We start from the raw sequence: 25,888 nt of genomic DNA, 5'->3' as shown, positions 1-25,888 counted from the left end.
TTTATGAAATATATATGAAATATAATGTATATACATTATGAATTATACATAAGTACGGTTAGGTTAGACTCAATCCATCCATCTTGGAAATTACTGCATTGTAATGGTAAGGGTTAGGGTTAGCCTGACACGTATCCCAGGATGCTGAGGGTACACTCACACACACGCACACATATATACACACACACACACGCACACACTACGGACAAATCAGGGACACTAGCTCACTCCACAACTCAGAGTGGATGCTGGGAAATAAACCCAAACTCCCAGAGGTGTGAGACTTCAATGCGAACCACTAGGACATCTTGCCACAACAGGTTAGAATCAGTGTGTCTTACAAAAGAAAAAAAACTGATATATAATAATAATATCAGAATAATAACCCTATTTATAAACCCTGATTTTGCCGAGTTCAATGTGACCCTTGGCCAGCATGGGGGCGGTTTGTCTTTCACTACTTTAACCAGTCGCAGTCTTCGTCATACAGTATGACATCACCACACTGGGCTGTTTTTCTTCTTATTTTTAAGCTGTCTGGCTGAGCACAGTGTGTGGCCCAGTGGGCTAAGCCTCTATGCTTGTGATCACAAGATTGCCGATTCAAGCATCATGATTATTATCATTATTATTATTGTGAAATAAATACACATACAGCCTTTGCAAGTAAACACAGCCCAGTGTTTTGTCTGTGTTTGTCTATGACATGTGCATTACCAAGAAGTTTATCTGTGCACCTTTCCACTAAACAGAAACCACTGGTTTTAATTTATGTGGCGATGTCACATGAAGAAGACTGTGATTGGTTAAAAAAGTGAAACGTAAGCCCCTCCCTTGTTGACCCAGGGACACATTGAAGTCAGCAAAATCAGGAGGCGCCAGTTTATTCATGCTCAGCACTTAAATCCTCAAAAGCCCCAAAGCAAGACCAATGCACAGCTACATAGCCCCAAGACAAGACCAATGCACAGCTACATAGCCCCAAGACAAGACCAATGCACAGCTACATAGTCCCAAGACAAGACCAATGCACAGCTATATAGCCCCAAGACAAGACCAATGCACAGTTACATAGCCCCAAAGCAAGACCAATGCACAGCTATATAGCCCCAAGACAAGACCAATGCACAGTTACATAGCCCCAAAGCAAGACCAATGCACAGCTATATAGCCCCAAGACAAGACCAATGCACAGCAATATAGCCCCAAGACAAGACCAATGCGTAGCTACATAGCCCTAAACACAGCAGAGCTCCATTAATTAAATTATCTGTGATTTGCCCCAGCAGCCCTTCTATTGCCTGGCACCGCACAGGATAGTCTTCATTCACATTTTGGATGGACAATCCTGACCCCATCATCAGTGCCCCTCTCGCCCTGTGTCCGGGGCATTTTTCAGTTGCATCCTCCAGTTGCAAGTGTCCAGCATCGTGGAGGACCCCTCCCGACCCTCCCATGAACTCACTGCCTTTCTGCCATCCGATAAAAATCTCATGATCAGCCAGACTGTGAAATAGCTTCTTCCCACAGGCTGTCATACTTCTGAACACCAACATTGCATGAAATGATACATCTGGAGCATTTTGCTGGACTGAGCTGGCCACCTCTGTTCAATTACTGGAAAAAATGGTTCGATATACCATTACTGTTCACATCTGCTTACATCTGTACACCGTTACTGTTCACATCTGCTTACATCTGTACTCTGTTACTGTTCACATCTGCTTACATCTGTACTCTGTTACTGTTCGCATCTCTGTGCTTGGGGGGGGGGGGGTTGCCTCTTCAGGCAATGTACTTCATGCATGTACTCTATGTGTGGGGGTCATCTGTGGCTGGCAGAATGATCAGGTTACTCTCTGAGGGGGAACCACGAGGAAGGTGCAAGACACCACTCCAGGTGAGCTGCATGAATGAGTGACCCTACAGTCTGACCCTATAGCCGTGACATGAATATGTGGGCTATTAATACACGGAAGTCGCATTGAAGCTGTGCTGATTCTGCTAACCCTCATCTCACACAGACCAAATCTTGTGGTCTGCACAAGATTACGATTTTTTTTTTTATTAATCTGTCAGTCTTGCATCTGTTTATGATGATTATCCCAGTCAGCACAAGGCAAGAGAACACCCCGGAGTGCATGCCAGAGCATTGCAGGGGGTACTTACATTCACACATTATGGACAGTTTAGAGACTGACTTAACAGCATGCCTTTGGACTGGGAGCGGAAACTGCAGTACCCAGCAAGCCATGCAACTTGGGAAGTTAGTGCAAACTCCGCATGCACACAAGAGTGGCAGAATGTACATCCCCGAGCGCGTGAGGCAACTCGGCTACCCACCATCGCCCATATGAGTTATTGCTCATATAAAAGCAACATATTTCTGCTGAACATATGACCTGAATAACAGTCATTCACCACTGATAAATTCACAATGTGCAGTCGGAGAATTTTGTAAACGAAAATTAATTTTTGTATTGGCATTCTTCTTCATAGTTAAAACGAAAAAAGGAAGGATCAAAATAAAAATAAATGCATTCTATTCACAAAACACATAAAAAATACAGAAGCAAATAAAATATATAGTTTTTTGAAAATGTCACTACATTTTTATTTTATGTGACAGAAGATATAAAAGATCTGATTTAGCGTAACAACTTGGGCGCAGTATTTTTATCAGTCAGAATTAATGCTACATTGATTCCACGAGGGTTAGTTACTAAATGAGCACCAAAATAAACGAAAGGGAAACTATCGGCGCGAACGCAACCAGACAGAAGCTCCTCCGGTAATTTCTTGCTGGGTGCGATTTCCTCTTTAAAGGGCTCCGTCGCGCTTTACGATTGTCGTTCTTTCTGATGGTATTTCCTGCTTCCACTCGCACGTTATCTTAAGATCAGGGCTTAATTGAAAAACCAAGAACTTAAAACAACTAAGATTATCTTCGCATGCTAAATGGGTAAATCTGTAATAGGGAAGTAGGTGTTAGCGTTTTAAGTTGGGAGTCCATGGCCACTCCTTACGAGTCGTGGGACGTTTTCCCCTTTTATGCTTTTAAACGTCCAGGAAGCCGCAAATATCGTTGCCTGTAACTGCGAAGGAATCCCGCATGGATTTTATTTCTGTCAACCGACGTGAGTTTTATATCGGTCTGAGCCTGGCGATCAGCTCCAGTGTCTTCATCGGCGGCAGCTTCATCCTGAAGAAGAAGGGTCTGCTGCGGTTAGCGGGCAAGGGCTCCACCAGAGCAGGTACGGTGTCTAAAACTTTACAGATTTTTTTTGTTGTACTTTGTATTATTAAACCTAAGTTGTTCTCCTTAGCAATTCACAATGGACGCAACTTTCTTTTTTCTTAGGGTTAGGTGGCCATGCCTACCTAAAGGAATGGTTATGGTGGGCAGGACTTATATCAAGTAAGTGTCTAATTATACTGTAGTATGTTGTATTGACACTTAATGCTACTACTGTTACTCTGTTGCAGGTTTTTTTTAACAATCGGAAAGGATCTTGTACGATGTGAATGCGGGTGATGTTCTGGCCTGAGTTGTCTTCTCTTAAAGCGGTATTGGTTTCATTTTTTCAGTGGGTTTAGGAGAAGCCGCGAACTTTGCTGCCTACGCTTTTGCGCCTGCAACACTGGTTACACCATTAGGAGCACTGAGTGTTTTGGTGAGGTAATTGAAATCATTTTATTCTGGATATGTGCGGAGCGCTTGGTTTGTTACAGCGTGCATTATTGTGTTAGGAAGCAATAACGGCCAGTTGGAAGGTAGCATGAGAAATCTGAATTTGCTGTTTGGTACCGATTGAATCTGATGCTTGATTCCCTTTTCCCCTTCAGTGCTATACTGTCATCCTATTTTCTGAACGAGAGGCTGAACGTTCATGGGAAGATCGGTTGCTTGCTGTGCATCCTGGGATCAACAGTGATGGTCATACATGCCCCACAGGAAGAGGCAGTCGGGTCCTTAGGAGCAATGGCAGAGAAACTTAAAGATCCAGGTATAGCACTTTTACACAGTGACATCTTAATGCTTTTCAGTTTATTTGGCGAGTTAATTGAGTTACTGTTGTAAATTGAAACCTTGTTTAAATTAACCAGGTTGAATAAAAGCTCCTTAATAAATCCTAAAACGAGAATAGCAAATATTCCCTGTTAATAGCAGTGTTTTATTAGCAAGCTCATAAAGAACAGTCACCAACTCTGAATTGTTATATGAGAAGGTGGAGCGCATTGACTTTGAATGACATCACACACACAACTATAATGTGCTGTTAATTACTTAAAGACATAACAATGCAATACGTTATGTTAACATCTATTAGTTACATCAAACTGTATAGGGCAGAGCTACCCTACTAGGTGAGCTGAACGCGCGTGGCGTGTCTTTTCTCTTAAATCAAAAGTCAGATAAGCAAAACACGCTAATTTAGGGGAATGTATGCTTAAACAAATCATACAAGACAACTGATTTATAAGTAAACATTTTTTTTGCTTATTATTCCAAAATTTAACTTGGTTTTAAGTGTAATTATATTGGGCGTAGCATCTGAGATGGCAAAGCGATGTGGCTGCTCTCAGACTGACAAGTTCACACATTAAGCTCTGGGTAACAGTGTGAGTTTGTAGTTTTCTATGACAACGTTGAAATGATTATTTTGTCTCTCTTTTTGTCCGCAGGCTTCATTGCATTTGCTGTTTGCATAGTGGTGAGCAGCCTTGTCCTCATCTTCTTGGTCGCACCCCATTATGGGCAGAAGAACGTTCTAGTATACATTGTGATTTGCTCAATCATTGGTTCCTTATCAGTCTCCTGTGTAAAGGGCTTGGGCCTTGGCATTAAGGAGTTCTTTGCTGGGCATGCAGTACTAAAGGACCCCTTGTTCTGGGTGCTACTGGTGAGCCTGGTGGTCTGCATCAGTGCGCAGATCAACTTCTTGAACAAGGCTCTGGACATCTTTAACACGTCCATCGTTACACCCATCTACTACGTCATTTTTACCACGGCTGTCATGGCCTGCTCTGCCATCCTCTTCAAGGAGTGGTTCCACATGTCAGCAGATGGTGCCCTGGGTACCGTCAGTGGCTTCCTTACCATCATCCTGGGCATCTTCCTTCTCCATGCCTTCAAAGACATCACCTTCACCTGGGATAGTCTTCCGATGTTCCTGCGCCCTCAGAGCTCGCACTGGGGCCAGCCTTACATGCCTCTGGATAGTCAGGAGACACCTGTTGACAAAAATGCACTTCCTGCCAGAAAATGCGTCGCGAAAGCATTACCTCCAGGGTGCTCTATCTGAAATGCAGTGTCATTCCTACTGAAGAAATTGCAGAGGGAAAAAAAAACCTTTCATAATATTGAATTAACAGGAAGGATTATGTGCCTTAGAGTGTAACTTTAAAGACAGTTTCGGTAAAATACATGTGGTAGATTGAAAAATTAATCATTGTATACTTTTCAGCGGAAATCCTGAATTTTGTGTTCTACTTTTTAATGTGTGAATTTTCTAGTTTCCTATTAACATTCGATATTCTGATTGAAAAAGAATTGCAATCGTATAAATGAAGTCGTCAAATTTTAAAGCATTCATTTCAGTAGGTTTATAGCAGAAAGAGCAGGTTGTGCAGATGATTTTAGCATATTAGATTTTTTTTTTTTTTTAAATGTGCAAAACTACTTCTGTCAAGAATTTTTTACAAGATATATTTGTTTTAGAAATTATTTTTGCATTTAACAATGACAAATACATTCCTCTCTGTGTACTGGGGTCCTGCTCTGAATCCACAATTGTACCATGTGTTTAACACGTGCTAGTATTTATTAAGAAAAAAATAATGCTATTTTATTTCTTTAAAAAGAAAGCATGTTACCACTAAAAACTGAGACCCAATGTTTGTTTTGACACAAATAAAGTGACACAAAAACTACCCAAGGAGGACAGGAAATTGGCTTTTCTGTATTTTTCCATTATCAATTCAGATTTGCAGTTGAACAAACAGCATTTATGGCCGCTTAGCTTGTTCTTGGCTTTGTACGTATCTAGATCCTGTGGCATGCAGAGGCGACTGCAGCCTGATGTTCGTCTGACAGTGTTTCTCCAGTACAGACGATGGATATTTCCCTTCCCCAATCAGCAATAACCGGCTCCCTATAACGAGAGAGGCATATGCGGCAGAGGGGAAAGTAACGACCAAGAAGGGCTCGTAAGGAAGGCTCCTTCTGAAGGAGGGGAAGAGGCACTAGAAGATCAAATATTGCTTTTATTTCCCTCTTGCCCCCCCGGCACCTTAGCAACAACTCAACTGCTGCAGTTCAGTGCTCGACGGGAGTCTGCATTGATCTCGTGTCCATTTTCTGGGCCAGCTGGGCTAGTCAGACAAGGTCTCTGAGAAGGAGCTTCGACTCCTCTGGGTCTGATCCAGTCTGTTTAGGATGAATTGACTTGTATCGATGAATCGTTCAACACAATTCACAAAGCAGGTTTCTGTCCTGGAGTCCAACTTAGGCCCAGGCTTATCCATACATTTATCCTGCACAAAAAAGAAAGAAAACATCTAAGTAGTTATTAAATGCCGGTGTTGCTAGTGAAGTGTTTAATTTTAATTAAAGATAAGTTTGTCACATATTCATTCATTTAACATGTCATAACTGCAAAAGTTTAATGTGACCGGTTCATGAAGCGTCGTATAAGTGTGATGCTTCACATTAACCAGAAAGAGGCTCATTTTAAATAGGTATTAACATAACTTAATATAAACATAATATTCACATAACATAATGACAGGATGCATAAAGCAGACATGTATGGCAAGTTAGGGTATGCTTTTCTCAAGCGCTAACTTACCCAGCACATTTCTGTCATCTGGTGCACGAGCTGTTGAAACCTTTGTTTCTGTGATTCTACTTCTATAAACTGCTGAAGCTGAGGATCCGCTGCAGCTCCTTGATTATCCATTTTCATGTCGAACTCACGAAACCCAAAACAACCTTTCAAACGAAGCAGATAACACACGTTGTTGACCTTCACCTGCGCAGGCGATTGGGAATCTCTCAATGGTTTCCAGAAGCGGAGGTGACGCAATCGGTCACATGACTTCTGCACCGGAAGGAGATGTGACTTTAAGCGTGCAGCAAAGTCTCTCCGTTTGTCAGCGGTATTTCTTTTTGGAGACTGAAATCAAATAGTAAATGAATTAAACTTACGGAATAATAACCGCATGTGATTGTGTAGTCAAAGAGTTGCCGCTTTCATTTTTGTATAGAACAGTGGCTAGTCCGGAAATCGCTGAAGTAATTGACCAACAGTTGAATGCTTCAACGTTAGCGTTACTTTTTAAATACGAATAATTTATTTATTTATAAATAATTTGTTTTATTTATTATAAATAATTAAATAATGATTACTTTATTTATTATAAATAATTTACAAATATTTTTTTTCCTTTGTCGTGACTGCTATTAAGGACAGTTAATCCATATATATATATATATATATATATATATATATATATATATATATATATATATAATAGTCATTACTTTGAAGCATAGTTTTGAAGTTAGCAGACGCTTTTTCTTTTCTAAAATGCCATAGGCTATATTGTGTTGGTCACGGGAAATATCAAGCACCGTAAACTACTACTGCGGGGTCAGTCAAGTTGCTTTTGGGGCAGTTAGGGCTATGGTTAGATAGAGCTGTGTATCTGGGTTGGTCGTTTTATTTATTTTGCATGAGGAAGTTGCATAAATGCACACGCAGACAGATTAATTATTGATCTTTGTGGGGGTTCTCCATTGATTACCCCCCCCCCCCCCCAGCACCACAACCACCACAATTCAAGGGCCCTTGCCTCAAAGGATCAAAGAATGTAGGCCCTCTAAAATGGACAAACGAAAATACAGCGTTGCAAATTGTTTTGGTCTAGGGGCCCCACGGGCCCCCTGCACCCCAAAGGCCCCTGGGCAGCGGCCCCGCTGGCCCGGTCTGTAATCCGTCCCTGACCCAGCCCTAACCTTAACTGTATGTAACTAAACAAAATGTAAGACGTCACATTTTTAGAAGCATGAAAACAACAATAGCAGTCGTTTTGTTGAATCAATTGTGTTTCTATAGTCATTGTATCAAATCGCACGAGCTTTTTATTCTGTAGGCAAGTCAGTGCATTTATAGTGAGGTGTTTCATTAGGCGTCGTAATTGTGGCAACAATATAACAGTGTGTTGCCATTAAAAAGAAAATGTGATTTTGAATACTTAAGTATTTTTTAAATTAAGTACTCCAGTACTTTAACTCAAGTAAAAATTTGACTGAACAACTTTCACTTGTATTTGATCAATCTTTCACCAGGGGTTTCTATACATTGACTCAAGTAATGGAGTTGTGTCCACCTCTAATGATAAATGCCAGCAGCCATACCACCTGCAGGTCAGTGCAGGTAGTGCAGGTCTGTGTGGATCCCAATGCCCCAGTGCAGTGATGGGGACACTGTGCTGTAAAAGTGGTGCCGTCCTTCGGATGAGACATAAAACCGAGCTCCTGACTCTCTGAGGTCATAAAAGATCTCTGGGCATCTTTCAAACGAATAGGGGTGGCACCCCGATGTCCTGGCTAATATTGCCTACTGAGACCCCTTTAAATCCGGTCTTCTGTTCATGCCCTATATTTAATTGATGAATTCTCGCCTGCCTCTTCAGCACCTTAGCTACTGCGTGGTGAGCATACTAGCTCAGAATGGCTGCTGTCACATCACCTAGGTGTGTGCTAGACAGTGGTGGTGGTCCACGACGCGCCCGGTTGGTTCTGTAAAGTGCTATATAAATATAGCTTCCATTCATCATTCAGCGCTTGGGCACACACAGTATTAAATAGGAACATGGAAAGCAAATAAAACACGGGCAAATGCATGGCTAAAAATAATCAATCACTAATCACCGAGAGCTTTAATATATTTTGAGATAATGTTAAGAAGTTTATTGATATTATTATGAAGTTTATTAATTACAAAATGAGTTTTTGTACGTGACTCTTCGTGAGAGTCAGACCAATCATCGCTGGAACGATTGTAGTTCGAAATCCGGTGGTTTGAACTAACGTGGTTCAAACTATTGTGCTACTAACAAAGCACGACGGTTTTCGGAAATTTGTGAAATTTAAAGTTAGTTAACATATTACGATGCATCATTAATGCTAACTTCCGTCGCTGTCCGGGAAATGCACCCCTAGATAAGCGCATGTAAGATTCATGGATACATTCAGTATAGGTGGATTTCACTGTGGGCTATAAACGTTTTGCAGGTTAATTTTGTGGTTCAATGCTTAAGAAGCTTAGTGAGTAGAAGAGAAATGAATTTAATCCAATAGCTGGTGATCTTTCGACATGCTTTCATAGAATGGACACATGCACAATACAATGAAATGACAGGTCTTCAGATTTTGAATCATACAATATAAATTCAAATAGGGTGTCACCAAGAATGATATAAGACTGAGGAATCACCTTGTGTCCTCCTTCTTGGAATCACACATACATATCTAGACATAGCCTTTGAAATAACAGTCTTTGAATATTTAAAACAACGATATATAAATCTACGGTAAAGTTGCATTTCATTTAAAACTTCCTTGTACATTGTTACAGAAGAATTGTTAAGAAAATAGTGAAGATAATGGAAAAAGAAATTTAAAATACACAAGTTCTGTATTATATGAAATTTTATGATACTTCAGTTCAAAATTATTGGCACTATACTGTACATTCACGGGACACCATTTTACTATGAACTGTCTGTCTGCTTTCCATATAATATTCTACCTTCTTCAATATATTCATTGGAGATAAACTACCGCTACCATCTTCTGAGTGAAATCAAATCTGGAGATTGATACAGGCCCCGCCTTCTGCCTACTGAAGTTCATACAGAAGATCTTGAATAGTATCCACAAGATCTTGAAACGCTGGTCGCTCTTCTGGTTTCTAATAGAAAAAAGGCATAGTAAATGTGAAATGATAGTGGAAGTCTGCCAGTGCAGCATGTAACAACTCACAAATTTGGATTTTCTCTTTTTATTTTCTGTAGATAAACTTTAAATTCAGAGATAAAATACTGATATAAATATTTAGTCCAAGTTTGGTAGATGGTAGAACATACCTCATGCCAACAGCTCGTCATGATGGTGTAAATCCTGTCATTGGCCATTTGGGGGCGATAGAGACGCAGACCAGCAGGTATTTTCTCAGCTATTTCTGTGTTACTTAAACGCTCATAAGGCATTCTTCCCAGGGTGTAGATCTCCCACATCAGGACACCTGGAAATGAAAAAAATATATATATTAAGATCAAAAGTGTTTCACCCTTAGTTACTACCTCCATTTATCCAGTAAATAAGACTTCATGTATTAACCAGCGACAAGCTTCGATTAAGCTTTTATTGAAATACTTGCCTCTCTTGATTAACTTGGAATTAACAATACATTTATTAGGGGCACCGTGCAATAAAAGCTTTATTATTATTGGCCGAAACTAACCATAGGCCCAGATATCCGACTTGCTGCTGAATCGGCAGTAGAGGAGAACCTCCGGAGGTGACCAGCGCACTGGGAACTTCGACCCTGCGGAGCTGGTGTACTCATCATCCTCTAAAACATATCTAAAGCAAATGGCAAGATGGACATTCAAATTTCATTAATACAAATAAATTTAGCTCATTTGGGTTCCTGTACTATGCTGAGTTCCTTTGTGAGTACATTTGTGAGCTCCTTTGTGAGTTCCTTTGTGAGTACCTTTGTGAGTTCCTTTGTGAGTACCTTTGTGAGTTCCTTTGTGAGTACCTTTGTGAGTTCCTTTGTGAGTACCTTTGTGAGTACCTTTGTGAGTACCTTTGTGAGTACCTTTGTGAGTACATTTGTGAGTTCCTTTGTGAGTACATTTGTAAGTACCTTTGTGAGTACCTTTTCTCACATAGCAGACGAGTCAATTATACCTTGATAGTCCAAAGTCAGTAACTTTAATGGTCCCATTAGAATCCACCAAACAGTTTCGAGCAGCCTGTAAACAAAGGGAGTGATTATCAGTTAATATCATTTCCATTTTCCCCCTCAATTCTATTTTGCCTTTACGTGGTCTGCAAATTAAAATATATTCTTACCAAGTCTCTGTGGATATATTGCTTGGATTCCAAGTAGGCCATTCCCTCACTCACATCTTTGCACATTTCAAGGAGCTGAATAGGGGACGGATGCTTGAGCGTGTCTCGGACGTAGTTAAGTAGACACCCATTGGAGAGATACTCAGTTACAATGTAAATGGGTCTCTGCTTGGTGCATACACCATACAACTGAACCAGGTTTTGATGGTGAAGTTTCCTAATTCAGCCAAAGACAGAACCAGCATCAAATATTATTTATATCTTACATTTCATATAATCAGGTACAATTCTTTTCTTAAATGCCCCCATATGCAAAGTGACACTTACATCATAACTTTAGCCTCATCAATGAAATCATCTTCTGACATAGAGCCTTCCTTGATCATTTTGATAGCTACATCATGCTGGCCCTGCCATTTTCCGTATTTTACCACACCAAATTGACCATTTCCCAGTTCCTTGATGAAGGTAAGGTCTCGCGGATCAATCTCCCAGATACCTATGGCCAAAGAATAGATGGAATCATGAGAACCAGCGCTGGAGCCTTGCTTACGGTAACACTCTAAGTACATTTAAGGACAGCTGCCCAAAAATTCAGTTCATTCATTTATTGTCAAGCTAATGTGTCAGCCCGTGCTCCAGGCAGCAGTGGAGGAATGTTGGGTAAATTCTCACCATATCCTAGGCCAGCTCTCGAAGGTGCCTTATCAGCCTTATTGGAAACAATGTGCTTCAATCGACTCACCAAACCTAATAAAGAGACACACAAAACAGCCATCATCCTAATTTGTCCTGAGTTTTCAAAAGATACCCTTCTACATCATTTCTAATGCATCCATCGATCCATCTTCCAAACTGCTTATCCTACTGGGTTGCGGGGGGTCCGGAGCCTATCCCGGAAGTAATAGCATTAGGCAGGGAACAACCCAGGATGGGGGGCCAGCCCATCGCAGGGCACACTCACACACCATTCACTCACACATGCACACCTACGGGCAATTTAGCAACTCCAGTTAGCCTCAGCATGATTTTGGACTGTGGGGGGAAACCGGAGTACCCGGCGGAAACCCCACGATGACATGGGGAGAACATGCAAACTCCACACACATGTGACCCAGGCGGAGACTCGAACCCAGGTCCCAGAGGTGTGAGGCAACAGTGCTAACCACTGCACCACCATGCCGCCCCATTTATAATACATATAAAATCAAATTATTATATATTAATTAAAATGATCAGCTGTATTTTTATTCAAAGAGGATGTCAGATGTCAACTTAGATGTCTCCTAATCTACATTCAGGCACCATATTTATAATATGTAACATATTAGATAATGAAGCTGTATCTAATATATAAATGTGTGGTTATATAAATATGCTAGATTATATGTAAAGTTCTACCACAATGGTGTCTGCGCAAACACCTGCAGCATTATGTTGATGGTAGTTGATGAGCTCCTCAATGCTGGAAAAGTTGTGCTTTTCAGCCAGGTAGAACTGGCCCTGAGGCGTGCTGCAGATGTTGTAGTGTCTGCAGGTGCCCACCGGGTCCCTGTAAGTAAACAAGAAAACCTGCTCACAGAGGTGTTACGCGTGTTTATGGCCGTGGGAGCCTGAAAGAGATGATTCCGGTAGAGTGTGTCAATTCAGAACAAGATGTAACAGATGCTGCTACAAGTAGGATGACTGATACCCTGGAGGTGTACGGTTCAGGAAACCAGTGCAGGATTTGCATGAAGAAATTTGCATTTTTCTACCACAGGCAGGGTATGTTCCTGCTGCCTGTTTTCAGTTCTTCCTTTAACACACTTAGGTTATTGTTTCAGTATCTAAGACGTGCATCACACCATAAGTAGAAGATCAGCCAGAACTTACCCTGGAGCTTTGGCGTATAATGACACGGTGTATTTCCCAACTTTGCTTGAGTCTCGCACTAAAAAACCACCATCTTTGTTCTGTTAGGCGATAATGGTAACACATTTTCATATATATATATATATATATATATATATATATATATATATATATATATATATATATATATATAATAACTACATTTCTAATGGAATTATGTTAAACAAATTATTGAAATTGTATTTAGAGCCATAAAGCACTTTTGGTGTTACTTCTAATTACAGACAGATCTCTTAAATATTTATTCAGGATTCACTCAAAACAGGGAAACACTTCGCATCTGACATACTTTAATCTAAATAATTACAGAAAATAGTAGAATCTTACACATGAAGAAGGGATTAAGGTATTGCTAATGTATGTCATTATATCTCTTATTGACACATTCCCAGAGAATTCTGGGAAATGCACCGCTACATCCAGCCTTACCTCAGCTTTTAGAAGGTTCTCTGCTTGGCTGCGGTTAATATTCTTGCAATACCATCTGTAGAAAAGAGCAGAAGTTTATGCAACCTCATCGTTAGCCTTCACAAGTGTAGTATTAAAAGGAAATCAAAATCATACAACACAATTTTTTTCTGTCTATTTAAAAGGCCTGATTTCAGAATTCTGGCATAGTTACTATTGTTGCCATACCTGTGATTGTTGGTATGGTTACCATGGTTGACATACCTATAGCTCATCCGTAATAAAATACCTGAAAGTAACATATGGATTGTAGGATATTTGAGTAAGGTAGGTGCATAATGTTTATCACATTTCTCTTTTTTTTAATGCTGTTATTTAGGGAATCAGGCTGACGACAGGACAGCAGCTACGTGCTACTGTACACTTTCAGCTCAACAGCGTTGAACCTAAACCCTATTTTCCCAAATTATTTGCTTCACGTTTTTGCTGAGTTAGCTTCTCCACACACAATTAATTACTGAAAGAAAATTATATATTGTCATTCTGATAGTTTTTTCTTTCTACGAACCTGCCTGTAGTTAGGACCAGTTAGTTTTGGCATTTCGTATCAAACTAAAAATGAGCGGGTTTCCGTTGTATTCTGAGGTTGCTAATGATCCCCTCCTTCTTTCCCCGTATCAAAAAGATCTATTTGACTTACTGACAGATGCAAATTTTCACATTTACAGTGTCTGTATTTTTGCTGGCTTCCTTTTTTTTATCCTTTTTTATCCTCCTACCAGTCAGAAGGGGTTATTTAAAAATGTTCATCTTGCTGGATTGATGCACAAGAAAAATCCGTAGGCAATGATTCTGACATCAATTTGTGCTTTATTTAGCACAGGTGGGATTTAATGCTGTGTCCTAACAAATGCAGCTCCTTGTAATGCTATGCTTTAGTCACTCCTATTTAACTCTGCTGATTTCAAAAGCTGTTTAGTCTAATGTCTAATAATTAAACATATCTAAATAGTCACTTAAATATATTTTTGTTGTCTTCTAAAGATGAAAAATGTACTTACAAGGCCCAATTCAATAAAAATGAGTTTAATAAAAAAAATCTTTGTTTATCATTTTAGTGATCCTCTGCTACATGCATGTCCTTCTTTGCTGTCAGTGAGTTACTCCCTTGCTTGAGAAACCAGTTACATTTTCGTTGCTTGTACCCTCTTGCCGTAAAACATCATTTTGTTGTTATTAGATATCTGCCTTTGTTATAATTTAATACATATATGTAATGATTTTACTTACGCAAACCTATCAAAACCATGTCCAGCCTCCACAACATAATTACTGGGAATGTATCCTTCATTCCTGGTGAAGAAACAGGAACAATGGAAGAAACAAACAGGGATTGGCTTGGAATAAAGTGAAAAATCATGATTCACAGCTTGTAATATGGGATTATGCGGAAACTGGCTCACCCATGTTTGTCTCTGGCCCTCCACCAGCTGGCATCTACTGCGTCCAGGACGGTGTACTCCTCTCCTCGCCTCAGTGGAAGATCTTGCTTGTTTAGTGGGGTGTATTCGTACTCTGCTATGACTGTCATACCTGAAGAGGGACCTGGCTGTGGACACGGTGGCTGCGGAGGGGGTGGTTCCTACAAGACGGATTACGGTCCCGTAGTTATACATCAACTCAGCCCGGAGTCCTTACATTCCGGTTTATTTGTTTAGCCAATGTATTGGTGAGGCAGGTAGTACAAATGGCATCGGAAGCGTACAGCAGTCAAGGGATCAACCAGGCATGAGACAGGTGCCAACTAGGCATGTTACGCTAAAGCTAAAAATGTAACGAAAAAGACAAACCTCTGTTGGTGTAGGTGGAAGGGGTTTCCTGGACTTACGTCGAGAGACGTTACTCAAAAATCCTACCAGGGAGAGTGGTTATGAAATAATGCTCGAGAAATCAGCCGTCACAATTAAACCAACGTACAGGTACTGTACTATTTCCTGAGGTTTTGCTATAGGTTTAAGTTCCTTTTTGCTACTTTCCATTGTAATGGGATGAATATGCCAAATGTCAGGACAGAGTATGGAATTTGCCTAGTAAAATTAGGGGAAAGGTTTGGGAATTGGGTTTAAAATGCTTGAACTCACCCCCATTCTTAGGCTGCAGCACTTGGCAGCCTAGGGCCTGTTTGACACCCTGCTGACAGCATAACCACATCCCGTCCACCCAGAAACATGGATGATATTTCTGTGCCAGGTCCTTGTTGAACCGAACCACTAGAGCCAGAGACGAATGGGCAGTCATTTGCATTTGACCAAGAGCAGAGGTGTGAACATTTTCTAACTCTTTTGCGTATATAATAAAATTTGCATGGGAGCCTCTATGTGGACCAGGTGCCCTCAGGAATGCTTCCGACTATTAATCTCTTGAATGTTCGCTTATCAGCGCCGACACACTGGCGACCGATGATTAGAATCCCGCATCGCTAAAACGTGCAAAGTCACCAACCATGCTTCAGCTGGTGTATCCACTGCCTCCGGACTTCGTCGCTCTTGGCAAAGATATAGAGGGGGCCCTCATCATAAATGATCTGTTGTGCGGAGGCAAGACACGAGTCATTTTTGGTAGCATCTCTCGGGCTTCTCAGGAAGCGAAGGCTTGCTGTTTATCGCTTCCTAGTTTCTGACAAGTTTCCCAAGACGAGTTTAAAAAAAGGAAGCAAAGCTGACCAGGAAGGAAGTTCAGCATCCTTTAATGTAGATACTGTCAGAGCGAGTCGTAAATTACAGAACCATCTATAACCACATAAGAATGAAAATAAGAAGAAAATAAATAAACATGAGGCGTTGAACTGCTTACACAGAAACAATGACATCTAAAAAAAAACTAGTTTAATAAATTAGAAAAGAAACGTTAGAAAAGAGGATTATTTTCTGAGAAGTTTATGTCAAAAATAGCAATCTTGAACCTCACGAAAGGGGACACATTTTTTTCCTCAGAGAAAAGCAAAAACTGACAGGAGGCTAAACTGCGTATTAAGAAACTTCAGGAAGGTCTCAGCAGGTTTTCAATTCCTCTAGTCCAAATTCCCCAGAAAAGCAAAACAGGGTTATGACAGCTCACAGAGCATCAAAAATATTACACTTTTCTCAGTCTTTTACAGATACTTCTATAATAATTCAGACAACAAAATATGTTTTTTTCTGTTTCTTCCAAGAAGTAAAATGGCAGCTTCGATACATGATGTTAAGCACTGTTGTCGAAAATGCAAGCCACTACATAACCTGTGACCATCCTGTGCTGTGGTATCAACGTGTAGATTCACCATGGCTTTGAGATTAACAGCAATTTCACTTCTCTTTTGTTCACTTTACTTTCACTTTTTCTAAACTACAATGTGCAGGTTCCATGTCCGTCTGCATGTTATGAACCTTTCTACTTCTGTCTATCACTATGATCATTAAAATTAGTTTAGCCTGCGGTAGCAGTGACTGTTTCGTTTGGTTTTGTCCACCATCCACCTGATGGTGCTTTCTGCTGTTGTCTGCCTGATTTGTCACTTCTGCCACCCAAGCATTTTAGTCTCTGTCACTGCAAATAAAACGGGAATGCAAAGAGGAAACGCTTCAGAAACATGTCAGGACTATCAGTGACGAGTACATAAAACATGAGGCGAGTGGGGCCATCGTTCTCAGAACTGGCCCCTTTGAAGCGTTTGCATAAACAGGTGTGGTTGACTGAGATGCTGGGCAACACCACATCCTGCTCTTATTTCCTCACTTCCGGGTAACTTAAGATCAAAAGAGCAGGCTGTTATTGTGCCTTTCTCCTAAAAAAAAGTCTTTAATCACCCTGGATGAATCCGAAATGGGTATATTTAAAATGAGTATAAAATGCTTTCCATTATGGAGTATTATCCAAGCAAAAAAATACTGTAATACTTTTAAATGCAAGGTGATTGTAGATTTCAGTTTTTTAATGGAGATCGATCTTTACACATTCATGGTCACAATACATGTCATCCATACTGGTGACATAGATGGATCCACAGTGGATTAAGTATAAAGTGAAGCCTGGTACACCAGTCTGGAAACCAGTAACTCTAAATATTGCGTCAGTAGAATGAAAGCATTGCAGATAGTACAGCAGCGGATAGTACAGTCTTTCCATCAACACATTATATCAGCACGTGACTGATAAGCAGCGAGTTCCCTGCCGTTGCTCACCTGAAATGGATACAGTCGCTCAACAGGTGCGTTTTCCTCTGGTAAAACCCTTTCCACGCATCTGATCTTGTCGACCTCCACTGACCCCTTCAGTGCTTTCTTTTTCTACGAATTGCGAGTCAAGTGTGAATGCAGTTACTTGAAAAACAGTTCTGCTAGATCGTAGCTAAATGTGTCCTGCGGTGCTTTTGTAAACACTTTTTAAATATGTAAGGGGGAGATTTGCATTACTGCCTGTCTGGCAGAAAATCAGTGTCTTGGACATTTAGCAGTACGGCTGCCACTGGTGTCCTACTGTACGTACCCCTTTTTCCACATCGTAGTCGTAGTAGGAGATCTTTTCTTGCGTTAGAATAAATAACCGTTCCTTGAAGTTCAAGGGTGAGGTCTTTTTCTTCTGCTGGGACCGTTTAATAAAGATGTCTTCCAGTATACTGTCTGACATCATCAAGGATGGACTCTATCTGGACCAAAAAAGGCAAAGAGCACGTTACTCTGTGGACTACAGCAGGCCTGAGAGGTGAGGCAGATGGGAATCCCGCTCAATCAGTCACTTATACGTTTGGTGTCTTTTCATATTTGAAGTTTCTTGAAGTTGCAAATGTATGGTATTGGCTGGATTTCTTTCTGTGGTTTTGATGTCAGATGTACAGTCATGATGGAAAACAGAGCAATGCTGTTTTTCATTGGTATTATGTGAAATTATGCATATGTCATAATAAGGACAGTATTTAATTAAGATTAACTTGATATCTTAGACCTTTGACAAATGATCAAAGCAATGAACTGTTCTAGTCATACCTGTGTCTGAATATATACATCATCGTTCTTCGCTCCCTCAACTCATCTTACCTGCTATTCATGTGATTTCAGGAAGAGTGATGCAACTGGGGTGACGTTGACTCTGAAACATAGACATCGTGCTTCAGATTTCATGCACATGCTCACTTAGTCACTAAACAGTGCATAGTCACTGGTGGCATTCAAATTCCACCCTTAGCTGAACACATTTTCTCTGTCAGACATTTTCCGGAATCCTAGCATATGTATGTGCAACACGTGAATCCATGCTAGCCCAGTTTTACATTGGAGTTTGCCTGAGACTTCATCTTTACGCCAATAATCCAGACAATTCTCATTGACAGGGAATACATCACTCCAGATTATGCATGTAATCTATTTTCACATAAGTAAAATCCTGAACAATTAAGTAAATTCGCATAGGACTGTGCTGGACAATGAGCTGAAAAGTCTCCTAAGTTACAATGAGAAGTCAAACCAACTTCTATTCTTTACTCTGAAGACATTCATTCTACTATGTTTCAGCAAGCAACATACCAATATGCAATATTCATTTGAGTCTCTCTGGAAGCATATTCTGTTTACTCAAAGCAGTGTTCATAAAACCTGAAAAGCAAACGAATAAATAAATAAATAGATAGACATAGCAATGACAATAACAATAACTATAACAATGACAATAGCAACAACAACAACAGTAATAATAATAATGATAATAGTACAAGTTTGGCCCATGTGGACCAGATGGCACCCAGATATTCTGTGAATGCCAGTGCTTGTATCGTATGACATGCAAAAACAGGGATCGGACTTCTAGAAAAATACCAAGCATCACAAATAAGCCACGTCATCATTTTTACAGAAAGGGATGTTGCATTAAGCAGCGCCAGCAGCCGGCAGAATGAGGTCAGACCATCAGCGCCAACATGCCTGGTTACTCTGTGCACAAAGAAATGCTGCAGACCTGCACTGAATACAACAATCCTGCATGAATCAAACGTAATGTTCTGCTGTCACTCATCTACTTCGAATGCAAGATTTGGTTCATCTGTGCAAAGTAACAAAGAAGGTAACAAAATATATTAGATACGTAAAAATTTTATTTTACAATATCTTTGCCTGTTTATTATATAAATAATCTTAAATAACATTTAGGGGCGGCATAGTGGTGCAGTGGTTAGCACTGTTGCCTCACACCTCTGGGACCCGGGTTCGAGTCTCCGCCTGGGTCACATGTGTGTGGAGGTTGCATGTTCTCCCCTTGTCGTCGTGGGGTTTCCTCCAGGTACTCCGGTTTCCCCCCACAGTCCAAAAACATGCCGAGGCTAATTAGAGTAAATAAATTGTATGTGTGAGTGAATGGTGTGTGAGTGTGCCTTGCGATGGGCTGGCCCCCTATCCTGGGTTGTTCCCTGCCTGGTGCCCATTGCTTCCGGGATAGACTCCGGACCCCCCGTGACCCAGTAGGATAAGGATAAATGGATGGATGAGTAACATTTACATTTTGCTAATAACTTGCTAATGTGTAAAAGTTGATCATTTAAAATATGCCGGTTTGGTTAGTATAAGCTGCTAGAAGATGGATGGATTGAGGTTTGAGTTCAGATTTAAATCAGGCAAATCGACCTCCCCTAGAAGTTCTAGGACTGGATGGAATTTCATTTTAAGTGTTGATATTACTGGCATTACGACTTCCAAATTACAAAAATGAGTATATAGCTAACTATAGCAATTAAGGGACTGAGCAAATTATCATAAATTATTATGAATTATAAAATTTTGCATAAAAGACTAATATAATAAAATTATACTTAAATTATATTATAACCCATGAACAAAAACAGCTTCCTCTGCATTCTTCAGTCACACATCAGCATCACATCTGAAATTTTGCTGTTTAAACACTTTGTAAACTATTGCAACATCAGAGAAGCAGGAAGTTCCACACGCTCGGCTATCGGCGGCAGAAAGGTTCTCTTTGTGTTTCGCTCATTAAACTCCATCTTCTTTCCTCTCCTGTGCCAGGAGAAAAGCGCTTCAGTGTTGCAGGTACAAGTGTGCTTAGTTACTAAAATAAATGCATCAGTAAATCGAGGTCTCGCCTCTCTAAACAGATTGGCTACCTCAAAGCAACTTTGCATCCTCGTTTACAGCCATTTCAAACGTTACTTCCTTTTGTATTTTACTGCGGACATTCTGACCCGACACAGATCGTTGATGTATCTTTCAGGACCAGGTGTGCATATAAGCATTTATCTGCTCCGTAAAATACACGTTAACAGTCAAGTGTTACTTCTGTATTTCTGGTGCAGTTACAACAGAGCTAGTTCAATTTCAAATAGTTGTGAAAATCATTAAAAAAATAATTAGAATTAGAACCATAATTAAAAAAAAATAAAAAATTTTAGCTTGACGATCTGGCATTACCCCCCCCCCCCCTTTTTTTTGAGTAAAACCACAGGATGTTTCATCACTGCTGCTATCGGTACTGCAGTTAAGAAAAGGCCATTTTTACAGCTTGGACCTACAAGACTTTTAGAGCAGAAATGCTGTTCACTTTAACTTAACAGTGGAATGTTCACTCCGACCAATAAGTTGTACGGTTTCTCTGTTTATTCTCTGACAGTGCATCAGTGCATTCATGGGTACCAATCTAGGGACATTTTCTACAAGACTGTCATACGAAACTGATGTATTCAATTTTAATTGCTGCCTCCATTTGGACCGCAGATGCTGTTTTGCTTGTATAATTTATAAGAACGAAAACATCTTTTATTAGGAGAAATTTGTATGGAGCAGGTGCAAATGCTCGGTGGTTTAAAATCAATAAAAAACAATATTCAGTATTCGAGTCAATCTATGCGAAATGGTGACTGCATGGGCAGCACTGTTGGCTAAATGGCATTTCCCATATCGTATGATTGTGCCCTGAAATGGACTGACGTCCCATCAATAGTGTAACTCTAGCCGCTGTGGACTGTAAGGTGTAGGACAGATTCCTGACCCCCGTGACCCTGACCAAGCATTTGGAAGATGGGTGGATCTATCTCAATACATGGTAACACTTAAAATGTATTAATTATCAACGTATGTTCATAATACATTGGAATTTTGTGTTACCGGGAAATGGTTATTAACGCTTCTGTAATTAGCGTGTGGCTCAGCGGGCTAATACTCTGTGCCTGTGATTATAAGCTCGCTAGTTCGAGCTCGGCCTCTGCACATCTGCAGGTCCTTAACCCCCAGCTCCCTGGGTGCTGCTATGGGTGGCTGCCCTTCGTGGCCAGCTTGCTTTCACTAACAGAGAGCAAGTGGGGGGAGGCGTAAAGAAAATGTCCCCATGGGGATCACTGATGTACTTGTTGGTATTAATATTAATAGATATGAGATAATCCATCGGTCTATTTTCCAAAGCCACTTGCCAGATACAGTCGTGTGAGTCCAGAGCCGATCCTGGACGCTCCAGAGCAGGACAAAATCAGGTCAGATTAATGAATCGACAACATAACTCTTCTGAAATTTTAACATGTTGCTCCTCTAGATAAGTAGAAATGTCCACATACATAAACGCAGGTTTACTGTTTTCTAAGTGAAATGGCATCTCCTGGTCATAACATATGGTTTGTGGCTTCTGCTGGGCTGGTAGCCCCCAGCACAAGGCGAGCGCTTCCCTCCTTCATTTTGCTAGTGAAATCGGCATGTTCTCTGATTTTCAGATAACTTCTTCTCTCTCAGTGTGTTGCATTTTGCCTGACGAATTTAGCTGCATGCAGAAAACCGCTCGATTATTTTTGCACCAGCAGGATGAAGGCACATGCCTTCACTATTATTTTAGAAAGGAATTTAGTCAAATTAGTCACATCAACAGTCGTAAATGTACTGTGCTAGTGCATTTAAGATCAAGTAAGTGATATTGCGATATTTATATAACTGAGCATCTAAAACAAACAGATAATTTACAACAATAATAATATTTTGGTTCTATTCATTCCAGAAAAAAAAATCACACACACACACACGGAAAGCAAGAAAACCTGTTGAATACAATGGGTCATCAGGCATACAAAAGCAGTAAAATTGACAATAACAATCTCACGTAGTTAAGACGACTCTCCCAGACGTCCTCTGCACAAAACAGTGTTACAAGTGATGTCATTAAATAAAGATCAGCATGTGACCCTACCAAACACACGCATAAAAGTGCTTGGCAGCTGGATTTTCCTCACACTTTGCGTCCCATCCTGTCTCACACTGTTCAGCACCCATTGTGATCGTCAGCACTTACCTGCAGTGACTGTGTCGCGCTGGCTGGCCTTTCAGCAGAAGGGCAGACTGAACGCTGTCATTCCCCTGGTTGTTCTGAAAGCAGGACTCCAAAACCCCACCCTTTCAGCACGCACTCAGTTCCCTTTTTGTTTCCTCCTCCTTCTGAGGACTGTCTGCAAGCTGCTGGTGGAAGTTCAGCTACAGAATTGCTTAAAAAAGAAAGACTGAAAGAAAAAAGAAAAACTTTACTAGAATAATGAAATTTTAGTGCACGCTGAATAAAATGTCAATGTTGTCCTTGGAAAAAAAGAAACTTGAAGAAAAATGTAATTTTAAAATACAATCAACATCAAAAGGTAATACAGACCTTATATTAGGGCAATACCTGGGATATCAATAGCAAATGACCCCCCCCCAGTCATCCGTAGCCGCTTGGTAATTTTTTTGACCTGTCATCCACACCACAAGGCGGCAGTCGTCGCCTGGCAGCTGAGATAAACGGCGAGGGTCGCTCTGCATCCGGAAGCCGATGTGTCGGAGCTTTTCCGGGGCGGCGCTTCCTCTTAGCCTCTGCGACGGGACGGTAAACATGGTGAGTCGCTCTGGCCGTAGAATTCTATTTTTAATCCGCACCAATCTGCAATATCCCTGTTTTTTTTCTTGTTTCTTTTGTCGCGTGTTTGTTGCTTCATGCTCCAATATTATATGTACATTATTATTGCTATATTTAGTATCGTTTTAGACATTGTTTATAAGATGTTTAGTGATGATCGCCGGTTGTGGTATTACTAACGTTGATTAGGAGGCACTAAAATAACCGCGTATTTGTACATTTTTTCCACAAACGTTATTTCATGTTTACATTTCAGTCGTGAATTATACTATAAATAGCGAATAATGGACATTGTCATTGTTAATGATATTACTCCTTTAAAGACTCAGACATTTATACATCTATCAAGTAATAAAGTTTTATAGTGAATATTCAAAGGTGGAAGTTGCACCGTGACGCCGCTGGGTTTAGAGAGTTTAAATGTATATCTGGATTATGTTGCCTACATCTTAGTAAATATAGCCTGAAGTGTCGATCGCTGTATCCGGTTTGTAATGCGTGGTTGACCGACAATATTTCGTGTTTTTTTTGTGGTGGGACCATAAAGGTGAACGTGCCGAAGACTCGCAGAACTTTCTGCAAAAAGTGCAAGAAGCACCAGCCTCACAAAGTTACCCAGTACAAAAAGGGCAAGGATTCCCTTTATGCACAGGGTGAGAACCCCCCCCCCCCTCCTCCAGGGGGCTGCCTGGCACTTAAAGCACGATGCATCTTTTGCATCGTGCTTTTAAAATGGCTCAGCATGCAAAACATTCGTTCCTTTGCTTCCAGGTAAGAGGAGATACGACCGTAAGCAGAGCGGTTATGGTGGCCAGACGAAGCCCATTTTCCGAAAGAAGGTAAAGTGCTCATGCTTTTACTACATATTTGATGATATACTGGAACAGCAACGTGAACCTGAGGATGTCAGGCAGCATGTGTCCTTATGCAAAATGTGTTTCGATATAAGATGTCTGTTTGCCACTAGTTTGCAGCGTGATACAGGACATCTCGTAATACATCTCGTGTTTTTCTTTTCAGGCCATGCCCTTTTCATTTTGTCATTTATGAAGTGTGCATTAACTGTAAATAACCGTTTAGTAATTCTTTTTTGTAATTTCCAATTTCTCCTGTGCTTGAATTTTGGTGGTAGAGCACAATTAACGTTGTTTCCCTCAGAAATTCACAAAAATTACATGCAGCAAAATCTTTCCTTTATAAATGTTTAAATACTTAGGCATGTTAAATGAGTAAATGCATTGCTTCACCCTAAACATACAGGACCTGAAGAATATGGAACAAAGTTGCACCCAGCAGTGTCTGTCTCTCTTTCTGTGTGTCACACACACACACGAACATACTTTTTTTTTTTTAAATAAATGAAATGCTCTCAAGCAAGTCTTTTAGCATCATTTCTGTTTTGCCTGTATAATTTAAGGGTAATTAAATGGCAAATGTAAATATTTGAAATAAGTTATATGTGACTCATTACAGCTCAGTTATGTTTTAGTATAGATTCCTAAGACTTGGGAGCTCAAGGAATTTGATAGTTGGTGTGGCCATATCATGCTGTGTTCCGATCTGTACATCTTACCTTTGCTTTGTCTGACAGTTTGTTGTTAGTTTTCAACTTATGGGACTTGGTCAGAGTACCTTTTAGTTGTAGTTTCAGTCTTTGTTGCTGGTAGTCTTTTCCCCACCAGGTTTACAAAAACACCCAAGTTGGTTGCATTTTCCATTGTGATCTGTTAAGTGCCATTTTGCTGTCCTGCTTCTATACCGGTACAAAGAGCAACATTAGCAGCTCCATCCTGCAATGCCATGACTTGATTTCTGCAAAAACTGTTTTCAGGTTGTTTTGCCTTGGCCTCTATATCTTTTTGTTCAGTAAAGTTGTTTTTATTATATCTTGTAAAAGAGATATTTGGAAGTACGCATCTAAAGTAATTTATCGTTGACTTATCTGTACATGTGATCTCTGTGTCGTAGGCAAAGACCACAAAGAAGATTGTGTTGAGGCTGGAGTGTGTGGAGCCCAACTGCAGGTCCAAGCGGATGCTGGCCATTAAGAGATGCAAACACTTTGAACTGGGCGGGGACAAGAAGAGAAAGGTAACATTTTGTCTTCCTGCTCCAGGGCTTCGACTATAAAATCTGCTTTCCTCAGGATCACTTCCATGATTTAACCCTGACCGTTAGATTGTTGGCAGTATTTGCCAAGTTGCTTCTTGCAAGCTTTGGCTTATTGTTGGAATATCAAGATGTTTATTTTAAGTTTGCATTACATGGTCTGTATAGATTGTCACTTAAATCTATTTTTCTTACCTTAATAGTAATGGCAGGATTTATATTTATATTGTGAAGGTATACTTTAAGGCATGGTTCATGTGTCTCTTTTGAAATGGTTACTTGAAATTCACACATTCTCTCCTCTCTCCCCCCTCCCCACCCAGGGCCAAGTTATCCAGTTCTAAAGAGCATTTTGGTTTTCGTCTGTTTGTGGATGAAGTCTTTGTCAATAAAAGTTGATGAGTA

The 25,888-nt window shown here is 40.4% G+C and overlaps 4 protein-coding genes and 1 long non-coding RNA gene across 14 annotated transcripts in view; 2 read left to right on the top strand and 3 right to left on the bottom strand.

The window, feature by feature from the left end:
- Positions 1-25,888, top strand: part of rpl36a (ribosomal protein L36A) — a 135,705-nt gene extending 109,817 nt beyond the window's left edge. For 2 of the 4 annotated variants that reach the window (XM_048982640.1, XM_048982639.1), the window contains exons 2-6: positions 23,322-23,353; positions 23,922-24,027; positions 24,146-24,213; positions 25,343-25,465; positions 25,807-25,888. In XM_048982640.1, coding sequence (XP_048838597.1) covers positions 23,351-23,353; positions 23,922-24,027; positions 24,146-24,213; positions 25,343-25,465; positions 25,807-25,827 — 321 coding nt within the window. In that variant the 5' untranslated portion in view covers positions 23,322-23,350 and the 3' untranslated portion in view covers positions 25,828-25,888. Of the gene's footprint in view, positions 1-23,275; positions 23,354-23,921; positions 24,028-24,145; positions 24,214-25,342; positions 25,466-25,806 lie in introns of those variants that run through there. The other 2 variants (XM_048982641.1, XM_048982638.1) reach the window with 2 other exon arrangements.
- On the top strand, positions 2,694-5,952 carry LOC125712505 (magnesium transporter NIPA2-like). Its single transcript, XM_048982635.1, has 5 exons — positions 2,694-3,254; positions 3,362-3,418; positions 3,589-3,679; positions 3,847-4,007; positions 4,687-5,952. Exons 1-5 carry the CDS (start codon positions 3,113-3,115, stop codon positions 5,304-5,306), a joined length of 1,071 nt encoding a protein of 356 aa, XP_048838592.1. The 5' UTR covers positions 2,694-3,112; the 3' UTR covers positions 5,307-5,952.
- On the bottom strand, positions 5,944-7,084 carry timm8a (translocase of inner mitochondrial membrane 8 homolog A (yeast)). The gene is made up of 2 exons (XM_048982642.1): positions 6,852-7,084; positions 5,944-6,537 (listed from the first exon to the last, which is right to left on the bottom strand). The coding sequence occupies exons 1-2, from the start codon at positions 6,966-6,968 to the stop codon at positions 6,376-6,378; spliced, it is 279 nt and encodes a 92-aa protein (XP_048838599.1). The 5' UTR covers positions 6,969-7,084; the 3' UTR covers positions 5,944-6,375.
- Positions 9,340-22,919, bottom strand: LOC125712498 (tyrosine-protein kinase BTK-like). Of its 7 annotated transcripts, XM_048982621.1 has the most exons (20): positions 22,781-22,919; positions 19,033-19,101; positions 18,547-18,598; positions 17,999-18,158; positions 17,695-17,799; positions 15,977-16,058; positions 15,616-15,744; positions 15,325-15,386; positions 14,938-15,116; positions 14,765-14,827; positions 13,496-13,550; positions 13,028-13,107; positions 12,577-12,704; positions 11,828-11,902; positions 11,480-11,651; positions 11,153-11,369; positions 10,988-11,052; positions 10,533-10,654; positions 10,156-10,313; positions 9,340-9,980 (listed from the first exon to the last, which is right to left on the bottom strand). In XM_048982621.1, exons 4-20 carry the CDS (start codon positions 18,140-18,142, stop codon positions 9,909-9,911), a joined length of 1,908 nt encoding a protein of 635 aa, XP_048838578.1. In that variant the 5' UTR covers positions 18,143-18,158; positions 18,547-18,598; positions 19,033-19,101; positions 22,781-22,919; the 3' UTR covers positions 9,340-9,908. The 7 variants fall into 7 exon arrangements, 4 of the variants coding, with proteins under 4 accessions (XP_048838578.1, XP_048838579.1, XP_048838580.1 ...); XR_007383329.1 differs by lacking the exons at positions 9,340-9,980; positions 10,156-10,313 and adding an exon at positions 10,836-10,895 and having other exon boundaries at positions 10,653-10,775; positions 10,932-11,052; XR_007383328.1 differs by lacking the exons at positions 9,340-9,980; positions 10,156-10,313; positions 10,533-10,654 and adding exons at positions 10,657-10,775; positions 10,812-10,895 and having other exon boundaries at positions 10,932-11,052.
- On the bottom strand, positions 10,777-10,959 carry LOC125712510 (uncharacterized). The gene is made up of 2 exons (XR_007383332.1): positions 10,896-10,959; positions 10,777-10,811 (listed from the first exon to the last, which is right to left on the bottom strand). It is a non-coding gene; the product is annotated as an uncharacterized LOC125712510 (long non-coding RNA).

The sequence above is a fragment of the Brienomyrus brachyistius genome, chromosome 18, assembly GCF_023856365.1.
Source record: "Brienomyrus brachyistius isolate T26 chromosome 18, BBRACH_0.4, whole genome shotgun sequence".
Taxonomy (NCBI): Eukaryota; Metazoa; Chordata; class Actinopteri; order Osteoglossiformes; family Mormyridae; genus Brienomyrus; species Brienomyrus brachyistius.
This window is presented reverse-complemented; position numbering and strand designations above follow the sequence as displayed.